This window comes from Cydia pomonella, chromosome 1 (assembly GCF_033807575.1).
Source record: "Cydia pomonella isolate Wapato2018A chromosome 1, ilCydPomo1, whole genome shotgun sequence".
Lineage (NCBI taxonomy): Eukaryota > Metazoa > Arthropoda > Insecta > Lepidoptera > Tortricidae > Cydia > Cydia pomonella.
Window position 1 is genome coordinate 38,896,007 of NC_084703.1, and position 12,230 is coordinate 38,908,236.

The 12,230-nt window shown below is 35.8% G+C and overlaps 1 protein-coding gene across 5 annotated transcripts in view; it reads left to right on the forward strand.

The window, feature by feature from the left end:
* The window catches only part of LOC133522649 (protein sickie), a 268,242-nt gene that overhangs the window by 140,910 nt on the left and 115,102 nt on the right, over positions 1-12,230 (forward strand). For all 5 annotated transcript variants that reach the window (XM_061858067.1, XM_061858046.1, XM_061858037.1 and 2 more), the window contains exon 3: positions 1,472-1,785. In XM_061858067.1, coding sequence (XP_061714051.1) covers positions 1,472-1,785 — 314 coding nt within the window. The remainder of the gene's footprint in view (positions 1-1,471; positions 1,786-12,230) is intronic.

A 12,230-nucleotide genomic window follows, 5' to 3' on the forward strand; every position in this document is an offset into this window, starting at 1 on the left:
GCCCCTCCCCTTGATCGACATTAACTTCTCTACATTCTACTAATACGAGTATGCTACTATCTATTGGGACAGTTGCTACTAAGTGTATATACACGCACATTTTAAAAGGTTTACCTACGTTTTATTTTACATGATAATTATCACTTGACATATCATGCGTCACTTCGCACTTACATACTTGTGAGAACGTGACATGCGGCATGATGGCAGATGATAAAAAACCGACCATATTAGCCCTGCAGGCATTCTTTAATTGTTTACCCTACTCCTAATCAATTTCCCATGTGACCGCGAACCACATGATGAAATATCTTCTATCACTACCATCTTACCGGGCCTTACTACTTAAAGGTTATGGCGCCATCGCTCGAAACGATGCTGCTATACCTTTGGCCTTTGATCTATTAGATGGCGCCACTTTTTGATATTTAACAAATTGAACACATATCAGTGAAAGTATAAGGATCAAATTCAAATGGCGTTCTAAAATTTTAAATTATGTGTCCAAAGATGGCAGTAAATTAACGTCGCTACAAAGTATTATTTGTCAATACACCTCCATTTCTAATTCTCTTTATTATAGGTATTACCCATAACTGTTGTCGTTTGTCACGAACACCTTGGGGGGGTTCCCCTGTGGGTTGATGCATATGAACCTCTGCCCTCTAACTAACTCAATTCGATGAATTTTCAAAAACACTGAAACACTTTACTTCTATTTTAATATAATAACTTTTTACGAAGTTTCGAGTTCCTAACTTAAAATGAAACTTGATTCTCGTACAAACTACCATCCCCCTTTTCACCCCCTTAATGGATGAATTTCCAAAAACGCTGGATTTTTTTTTCTTCTTTTTTAATATATTTCACAAAGTTTCCTGCTTCTCAGCTCAGCATACGACAAGCCGAGACGTAAGTTCACGTTCAAGCGCAAGCTGCGCAAACATCTTTTTGAAAAGTCTAAAGATAAGATACGCATAGTATATTTGGTAGTAGGTATATGTATATATATATATTTATTTATTTATTGGTATATATTATTGTTGTATATAGTTACCTACATTTTACATTTATATAATAACCTATATTTACATTAACTTAGTAAGTACTGTAAATTAAATTAAGTTTAAAGTGTTATTTACATACCCCGCACCAACTTTGCTTCTCTGTTTGGCCCAAAGGTTGACTGGTAGTGAATGCCTTGGAGCATTAAGACCGCTTTTTGTAACTGTATATTTTTACTGTGCAATAAAGTTTAAATAAGAATAAATAAAGTTTCAAGCTAGGAAAGCTTAAAATAAAACTTGAACTCCATACAAACATTCAACCCCTTTTTACTTCTTTAGAGGTTGAATCTTTCAAAATCGCTTCTTTGCAAATTTCAACTTTCAAGCTTTTGTAGTTTCGGCTCTGCGTCATAATCCCTACCAAAAAAATATTGTATTGATTTCTGTTTTATCTTTTTTTACAGTTGGAAAACGTGCAATGCTGCTTGGACTTTCTTCACGCCCAAAATGTCCAAGGTTTAGAGCAAGTGACAGCTGTAGACATCCGTGACGCGAAACTAAAAGCTGTTCTAGCTTTGTTTTTTGCGTTAAGTCGGCACAAACAAGCGTCAAAACAAAGAGCAGCGCCATCTAGCAGTAATGCTACAAACGTGGTGAAAAACTCAAGCGAAGATGTGTCCCTGAGTTCTGTTCAACGCATCAAAGGTGGCAGCAGTTGTGATGAGATTTTAACAGCCTGTGGAAATAACATCGACATGTCAACTCTAGCTGCTAACAGGTAGGTTTCTTCTAGAAATAAAATTATAATTTAGATTTACTTTTTCAAAGGAAAATGTTTGCACCCGAAGTCGGAACCGTGTGAATAATTCTTATTTTAACGCCATCTAGTGGCGAGTAGTGGAACTAATAGTTTACACATCACTCACATCAGTGTAAACTAACCCGGATGTAGCTACTTGTCAAACAGTATAGATGGCGCTGCACTTCACTTTTTATTACAAAGTGAAGAGTATTTACTAGAATAAAGTTTAATCAACTCTTCAAAGTTTGGATTCGATTAGGTTTAATTCAATTTAATTAAACAACAAGGATTTGACAACGTAATTTTTTTTTAACTAAGTCCCACAATAAGCTCAATAAGGCATATCAAGCTCAAATATCCGTGCTCATCATACAAATAAATGCCCTTACCAGGATTTGAACCTGGGACCATCGCCTTCACAGTCAGGGTCACCCTCACTACCCACTAGGCAAGACGCAAATTAATCTGGATATTTTTGATACTCAGTAGTCAATGCTTGCTTTTGTAAGCTGAATAAGTCAAGTCAGTATTCATAAAGTTCCAATTAATCTTATTACCAACTGCATTTAAATGTTCATTATATCTTTACGAAAGGGCAAAATTGCTACAATAAAGTTAAATTCATCCGAAGCAGGCGTGCTAAAATAAACCTGTTCCGCGTAATATGTATTAACGCGTTTATAATAAGGAGCGGCGGCTTAGAGGCATTGCCGAGCGCGTGACGTGTCCGGACGAAAGCGTATCCATTGCATTAAAATGCAGTAGAAACCACTTAATACGATAACGTTTAATACGATTACCAGCGTAATTCACCATTTTTTACGTGAAACTTTATTTCTATACGGTACCAAACATTCACGGTAATTTGGTCACGGTTAAGATGCGTTTTTAACGTGGTCTCTTCACATTACAGGTATATGAATTAAATATGAATTATGTGCTCATGGAGGAGGTTCTCAATTCGTGGGGATTTTTATTTTATGTATCTTTTCCGATTTCTCAAAGAGGACTGGGCTGATTTCTATAATCCTTTTTATTTTAAGAGTTACCCTCTTCACAACTGGTCCTATTGTCATCAATGGGATCAGGGAGAAAACTACTCTCTCATAGAAAAATGTTCAAATACATCAGCTTGTATGCACTTGTGTAGCTCGTAAATTATCTCTCGTAGTCCGACATTTTCTGCGATCATAAAATTATAATATACTCGTATAATACATATATGATTTTTTTATTTGTAATAGGTAATTGTAAAATTGTAATATACCGTGAGCCCATACAACCCGACAGATTTTAAAGGTGTATTTATGACCGCATTTTGAGATTAAAATGTCATACAAAGTTTTCTGAAATCGGTCTTGTTTTAGGGATATAGACAACTCTTGTGAAAATTTGTTTCTGTGTTAACTCAGTGAAAAACACCTTTTTGGCTGCGACGTTGTCACTAAATGATTTGGTTTAGACATTGACAGACATTAAAGTTTTAAAGGAAACTCGCAAAATTTATCTGTTAATAAAACAAACTTTACTTATTGTTGCTATGTTTTTTTATCGCCAAGATGTAAACGGAAATAACACGTCGTGTGCAGAAAACATACACACACACACACACAATTTTTTCTCCGAATTTGACAAAAGTCTTATAAATTTTTTTTCTCCTTATGTATGACCTCAGGAATGCGTGGTTAAAATCTGTCGGGTTATATGGTCCCATGTTTCTTTTTTGTTAAAAGTTAAAATTAAAACAAAACAAAAGTAATAATGTACAGCCAAATGTTGCATGAACAATGAATGTGATGGAGGGCGACAAATTAACAATTGCTAATAATTAACAAACCTTTAAATTTCATCTATACTTCTACTAAGTAGTAATATTTGGTACCTTATTACATATTGGGGCATATTAGGAAGTCAGAAAAGCGTATGGCATTGGACACCTATAGAAAGGGAGTTCATAAACAGCTGCGTATACAAACGGTAAATCGGAAATGCCTACCGCCGCGACGGCTATAAATTAATTCTAGCCGCGCTACTAACGGCTGTACGGTGACACTTCTATTTTTAAACTAAGCGCCCTCTATTGGCGAGTTGCCGAGGTGATTCTCGGTGTTACTGGTTTACTCATGTTCTATGTTTGTAAACAAAGGGGACCGAAGTGCAAATCGAAGACTGTCCTCGAACGATGGGTACGCAGTTTACCATGTGTGAAACACTTACTTAAACGTGAAAAATTACACGGTGTTTTGTTTAATAGTACATTACTATAGAGGACGGGAAACGAAGGGTTGCAGGCCAAGTAGATATAGACGGCCGAGCGTAGCGAGGTTGGATAGGGAGACGCGGCCGGCAACCTCGTTTCCCGCCGAGATTTGTATAGTGCTTTTCTCAAACTTACAATGAAATAATTAAAAAAAAATAGGATGATGATGATGATGATTGTTTCATGTCCTTATGTGATAGGTTATTCAGTGCGTGGGGTATTGAAGGGGTACAAAAATGTAATTATTTTGGCGCTATCACGCACACCATTACGCTTTTTTCTTTTCTTTTTCTTTCATTTTTTCTTTTTTTTTTCTTTTTTGTGTTTTTTGTTGTTACCGAAAGGGGAACGAAAATTTGATTATATTTACGCTACGACGCACGGTTTAGGAGATGCAGCCCTATAAAGATTTCTGCATGACTGAAAAAAATAAAACTTTTTGGGGCTCTGTATCTCCTAAACCGTGCGTCGTAGCGCAAAAATAATGAAATCTTTGTTCCCCTTTGAATCCCAGAAGTAATATTTAACAAACACAAAAAAAGAAAAAAAAAACACAAAAAAAGACAAAAAAATGAAAAAAAAGCATCCTGGCAGAATTTTGCTTATAGGTTTTTTATAGTTGAATGCCAAGACGTGCCATTATTTGACGTTAAAAAACAAAAGAAGGTTGCCTTACAGGCCTAGGTGTGTAAGGCTGTATGAAATTCCTAATAATTCCTAAATTAAGTCATGTCAACATTTCATTACAAGTTTGAAAAAAGTCCGTTAAGTTCAAGGGTGCATTCCTGAGTTTAAACTAAGTAATTTTCTCATAGAACCAGGTAATCTAATTAACTCCATTTTGGAGATAATCATTGATTTATTTTTATCTGATACGCCCCTACGAGATACACTTGCCATAGGGCCTGTTTACATATTTATCAGTGTTTAGTATGAGTTTATACATTTGCTCTTCAACGCAAGTACTATCTCGGACGATTGATCGAAATGTTTGGTGGATTTAAATATAGGTAATGTCCATGTTACTTAATGTTAACCGTTAATTAATTATATCGGAAAAAAAACTATCCCATGTATCAACACAGTTTTCTTACTTGTACTTAGCCATATCGAAGTTAACGGAGTTAAAAACACCGTGTGAATTTCCACGTTTAAGCAAAGCAAGTGTTTGTATATTTGGCTCTCATTTCAAGAGATTTTTATTATTTGTGGGTAACATGATCTTTGGTACCATTATGGTTGATTTAACAGGATTCAGAGGTGTTAACTTTGACGCGCTTGCCTCGTAACCCTGTTGACTCCCGGTCAAAGCTCCTCTGATTAAGTACGCAGACAATACGGAGGACGTCACGTCACTCCGTCTCGAACTCGCCGCACGACAAAAGGCTAACAAGCTATTGTGTGACATTTGGTGTCTTTGCCGGAATAAAAGCCAATGCGACTGAAGGTGTCATAGTCGAGCTTCCTTTGTTCATTTGAGGGTGACGTATGTTCGGCGCCCTCAGACTAACGCACGTGCGTGCACCGCACCGCTACCTGCATTATGCATATAATTTAACTGAAGCATTGGTGTGAGGCGAGCAATCGGCGGCACGAGCCACCGTTTACCAATAATATAGTTCGTGTCATCCGCGATGACGCGCAGATTTGTCAAATCTAACCTTTACTAATATGAATATAATATTACTAACGTGAATAACACGATCTATAAGCTATTTATCATCTTCTATAATTTGATCTTAACTAGTTTATAAAATCCAAATGGCTGCGGCTTGTCTACTTGATTCCTTACTCCCACAAATGATGGAATTATTACCTATATAAGTGCGAGTGCAAGATGATCTGTTTTAATTGCTCTTTAGAATATATCAAATACAGCCGCGATAAAATTGACACTAATATTCTGCAAAACTGTGTCAGTAGTCATAGGTATCAGATTCTTCGCGTATCTATAAAGAAAAGTGAGAGCAATCAGACACAAATACAAATAAACCAGTTTGAGATCTCATGAGTTTTTCTCATAGGTGAACAACCGGGGATGCATGCTGCACAATGGGACCACTTTCCTTACAGGGACGCTCCTTGTACGGGGCACGGTGGCCCGGCAACTCGAATGTCATTCTACAGGCTACACATTGATTTGTATGCGCCATGATGATCTTTAATATTAACTGTATTGTTGCTAGGGAAGAACATTTCGAAAATTGTATCTACTCGTATATACGTACTAAGCAGTAGGTATGTATAATTGATGAAGCAGAAAGAAAAAATCCTTTCTTACTTTCCGTGTAATATTTTTCATGTAGACAATAAATACTTATTTTCTATTTCTCAAGCGACATGCTTAACGTAGTTCCTAGGTATAATTGACAAGACACGACTTAGCTTACATATTTCGATTTGTGAATTTGAACACCATCCGATTACTACTTGTACATCTACCTGCTCAAGATCAATGAATGAAATTATATGTAAAATGTCAGTTCCCATTTTCATTACTCTTGCTTTTATCGCAGTTGTTAAGGAGTTTTATGTGAATTTGTTTGCAAATCCAACTCTTAGCTAATTATTATAATGAAATGCGACAAGCTTCTTCCATAGCCGATTTATAATATATTTTACCTAAAATGAATATGTATTACATACCTTAAGGAATACCTATCAATATGAAAAATTAATGCTTGAAACAAATTTATCAATTTCGTACCCTTGCTGAAGCTTTGGCCTTGTTAACCATAAGTATGATATTTTCAAGAGCACGATTATTTTAAATATTTACCAACTTTGTAGATTTCTGCGAAACCGTTAATTTTTCCTCAACCTAAGTGTTTAAATTGGTAGCTCTTCGGGTCTTCCATTATTATCATCGGTCTTCTTATGATATATGATATATGATATATGATAATTTTTCGTGCAATTCTGGCCCTACTCTTAAATTTCTTAAACTTTCTGTCCCATCATGAAGAAAGTTTGCCCACCACTGATCAATACTATGTATACTGAACGCGTCACTCTGTACAAGTACATAGGTACCGACGTACGCCATCGCAATTTTACTACCTAACACATAAGACTTTTTGCTACGTATCACGTCTCGCGTTACCGCGGTCGGTTATCCAATACCCAATTAGGAAAGTTCGGGTGTTATAATATAACCTTCACACTAAGTATTAATTGCCAGCGTCGTTGTAGATATGTATTGGTAAAAAAAAAAATATTACCTAGGTATATATTTTGGAAAGTATCGTATCATAAATACAGTTAGAAGCGAATGTGGTCATCAAATTATGTAGGAACGAATCGAGCGAGAAAGCGAATGCAAGCGATGATAGGTACTAAGAGGTTTACATGCACAGGAGTACTGAGGTTTGAGATTCCTAATAAATTTACCATTAGAATTAAAAACACAAAAAATGGCAGGTGACGTCTAATCAAAATCTTCGCTTGGTGGACACTTCGAAAAGTAACAGAAAATTTGTGTAATAATTTTATATACTTAGGTATTACTAATATTACCACAGCCATCAATTTCATCATCAGATCATCACACCACGTAGACGGCTACATCGATTATTTAAAATTACTAAGAGTAGTAATTTTACTAGGCTCGTATATTAATCAAAAGCATTTATTAATAGTACATTGCGATACAAGTGCGAAAAGTAGGAAATTCGCAACGAGTGGTGATAAATTCAGACACGACCGAATGGAGTGTTTAAATTGACACAAGTTGCGAATTACCCTTTCACACGTGTATCGTACAACGTTTTGCAGTATACATGGCTCTTTAAATTTTCGAAATAGTTACGTAATGTGCTATGGCACTAGTGCGGTAAAGTATCACCATATGTACCTACTGTAAAAGTAATATTTCGTACAGACAAGAAAGCTTATACCAAAAAACTCAACTTCTGTATTTAACAGATACTCTACTCCATCTTTAAGCAGCGGATCTTTTATCCCTGGAACGCCACCTAAAAAAACAAAACGTTTTCGCTTTTAAATTATCGCCTTATGCTAATACTTGTATATCGTAAATTTCGTTGAATCTCATAACAACTCGTACGTCTATACAAGGGTGTTTCTAATAAGGGTAATCTACTATCTGTATTATGTAAGTATCTACTTATATAAACTGGAATATACATTTGAAATTACGCACAACTCGCACAAGGAATCGTTTATATTCATATACTATCAATCAGAGCATATCGTTCATGTCCTCTAGAAGTATACACTACTATGTACTAAATAGAGTTAACATAATATAAAGCAAATTAAATCAGTTTGTTTTTTTAAAGAAAATTTTAGTCTTTTTGAACAAAACTTTTGCATACGTGAGATGGTAGTTTTGTTTATTTAATGTTACACTCATTAGCAATTAAAACGAGTCCGTGCGTTTTGCATACACAGCTGCAAAGATGTATAAAGGTGTGTTTAGTACTTATACAAGATATTCCTTCAAATGACGTGCAACCCGTGAGTGGTCGCATTGAAAAGCGGTAAAATGGCGGCCCACCATCCATGGCTCGATGCGAAAACCAGTAAACTGTCGGCCACCAGTGAGTGGCTATTAAAGTGTTGCCATATCGTATTTAGAGGTGATTCCAACCATATATCATTTAATATATACTTTCATACATAGATACTTAATTCGTGGATTTTTTTAAATCCTCGTAATCCGCGCTGACCACCCATCGGGGCCCCGCCACTTCCTGACTGTTTTTGCTCAAATCCGCGGCGCCACTTGACTACTTTTCATGTTTTCGCTGGCGCCACTTGAAGGGTTATAGCCTTATAGCAGTCAGTCAGTGAACTTATTTGCAGGTAATTAATTGTTTATTATATAAGTACAAAACTATATTTATATTAAGAGTATTTTTGAACAGGCAGTAACGCTACGAGATTTCTAGTGTAAATTATGCCCTAAGACCCTAAGCAATAGAATGTATACATTGTTACTACAAAGGCAAATAAGCATGTAAATCAAATCTAATTATTTTTTTATTTCAAATAATCACCACACTGCAATTCATAGACTTTTTTATCTACACCTCTCACCATCTCTCCTATACTATTAATAGCCGTTGCTAATTTTAGTTTTCTTAGGAAACTTAACGAGATTAGCTTGAGAGCCACCAGATCATACTATACGTTGAGCAAGCATTACCAATACATTTATAACACATATATGGGAGTTTTCAGAAAATAGTGTACCCAATTAGCGTGAGTTGTTGAGAAAGGTTAATTCCTGTCAGTTTTGTAATGACAATTGAGAAATTATCTTTTTGCCTTATTTACATTGTAATGTGGCTTATAGTTTATGAATTATACCGAAACCATTGCTATGGAAATTGAATACCTAATTATCGGTGCAAAACTACAGCAATTAACTTAACAACTCACACTAACTCCCATATATAGCGCGCTTCATATAGTTAACAATCAATTATTATTTATATTTTGCATCTTCTAACAATGTTCTCTTTATATTAACGTACTTGGTGTAGTTTGAACTCTGTACTCACTGGAATGTTTTTAAGATAGAGATACTTAGCTACATACATTGTAAATAGAAACGTTTAATCTAATTTTACGGTAACTACGATGATGTATTAAATATGAACACCATCATTAACACAGTTCTGTCTGATACTTCACGCTCATAAGGGGCAGGATTTTGGATTCAAACTATTTAAGAAGGCCTGCTGTTTAGGCATTAAGTCCGCCATTTGTATCTTGGTTTTGTGATTTTGTGCAATAAAGTTTACATAAATGTATAAAATGCAATGAAAAAAAATGAAGTACGTATATATCCGAGGGCAGACTAAAAGAAAAAACTTAAAAGATTTAAGTTGGCTTGATAGAAAAAAAAACATGCCTAATATTCATTTATTTTCAATTGTATATCGTTATACTGCATTCCATAGCAGTATAATATAAGTATGAAATAGTGATATAGCAGAGGGATCAGACCAGCGAAATTTTAATCAGAAGTATTCTTTCAGAGTTATTGAGGTAAAACGTCAAAACCCGCGCGATTAAAGTTCCGTCGCAATTTTCTCGCAGCGCGCCGTATTTTTGTTCCTTTCTAATTTTCTGACTTAAGCGCCTTCTTATTAAATCTTAATAAAATATGTAAAGAAGTAACAAATGTAATTATAATCCATTCAGTTGTTTCATTTTAAGGGGATTTGTGGACGACCGCTTTTCCACACAAACTTAGTCCCCATTTTCCTCTCTGTATATTGACATTATGGAAAATATTTGCATATTAACCATTGCTTAGTTAGGAGCAAAAACAAATTCCTTACAATTTTTAAAAGCTGTCATCCCTGATAATCTGAACTTGAATAAATCAAACAAAGGGTCAAAGCTGAGCTGAGACGTAGTCCCCTAGTGTCTCAAGCAACAGATGCACTAAACATCCGAAAATGTCAACTCATATGAACTTCCACACTTATGAGAATGGCGACTGGCAAATAGGCTAGATTTATTTTCCTTTTACTATTTATATGTATGTTAACTGGTTCTGGTATTGAGCATCATCCGTCCTTATTGTCTGATAGGAAAACCGCCGGGAGCGCGCGCTCGCTTTATGACGGCTGCCGTGCGCTTGACTGGCCTCTGGTGAAAATACCTTTTAAACTACTTACACTTTTACGTCGTCGTAAATTGCGTCTTGAGAGCTCAATGCTTTACTTAATCTTAACTGTTTTATTGCCTGCACCATAGAACGTTATCCGTCACTCAAAAGATCGAAAACGATGAACCTATAAAGTCCATGTTTATGGGAGACTACAAGATGCATGAAGAAAGCAGTAGATAGGCTCAATAGACTGTTTAATTATTAATTGAATGATTACGCAAATGTTCTAGTAGATAGAATCAATGGCAAAACTATGAACAGAAATTTTCTTGTAAGTACAGTTGCCATCAGTTATATGGGAGCGGCCAAAGTGTTCACAAATATCTGAACACGCATTCTAGCGCCTCGACAATAGAGGTGTGATCAGATATTTGTGAGCGCCTTGGACGAGTTGGACGCTCCGATATACCTGATGGTGACTGTACATTTTAAAACGCTATTATCCGAAATTGTAATTACATATGCCGGTCGCAAACTTCCAACGATGCTCCTGCTAAGTCTCTAACGATTACTTAGACGCAAGTAACAACCAATAATTGCGTAGGCAACAAACAAAATGGTTAATCATTTAATTCGTTTCATGAAATTCGAGCTTTATTCTGTAGACTGTAGGTTTACTATACAAATTCAGTCCAAGGTAGTAAGCGACAGATTCCTTTTTGGATGATGACAGATGGAGGTGTCTAATCAATCGGATTTTGGTCCAGTGGCTCCGAAAAGTTCGGTTGCACGTTTATGGAGCAACGCAATTCCAGTCGGCTGGTCAGGACATATCCTCAAACAAGCCAACTGTGGGTACACTGTATAAAGTAATATGGGTAGGTTTAGCTTGATGAAAATTCCCATTAGTAAATCGAATATCAGATCTTGACTTCTGTACACCCACACACGAATCCAGATGAATGTCGAGTAAAATACACTCACGCAAAATGGGTACCTATTGGCAAAATGATAATATATAATCCCTACTTTACTTTTTAAATAAAATATCCGTAAATAACTCTGTCCGTCTGTCCTAACAGATAATTGGTAACTCTGTTCGCGTATTACAGCTAAATTTGGTATGGAGATATTTATAGGTACACATATTGTATTATGTTGTTTGAGGATATGAGATTTGTAGTTTTAAGGGAGGACATAGGATAGTTTTTATTCATCATCATCATCAGAAGCAAGACATTATAGACAAATCCTGTAAAACAAGTATTTACCAACAGTTTTTAATCACTGGCAATATTTTACCATAAAAAAACCGGCCAAGAGCATGTCGGGCCATGCTCAGAGTAGGGTACCGTAGTTACTCTTCCGTCACAATAAGCTAAACTGGAGCTTAAAGTATGGTAGATTGTTAACCAATGGATGAACTGTGGGTGTACGTCTTTTTACTATGCAGGTGAAACTTTTTGCGATAACTCAAAAACAGCTAAACTGATCATATCCGCTATAGTTTTCATTTAATGTCTTTAACTCTACTTCCAAGATTTTTGTCATATTTTTTGGACCTATGGTTCA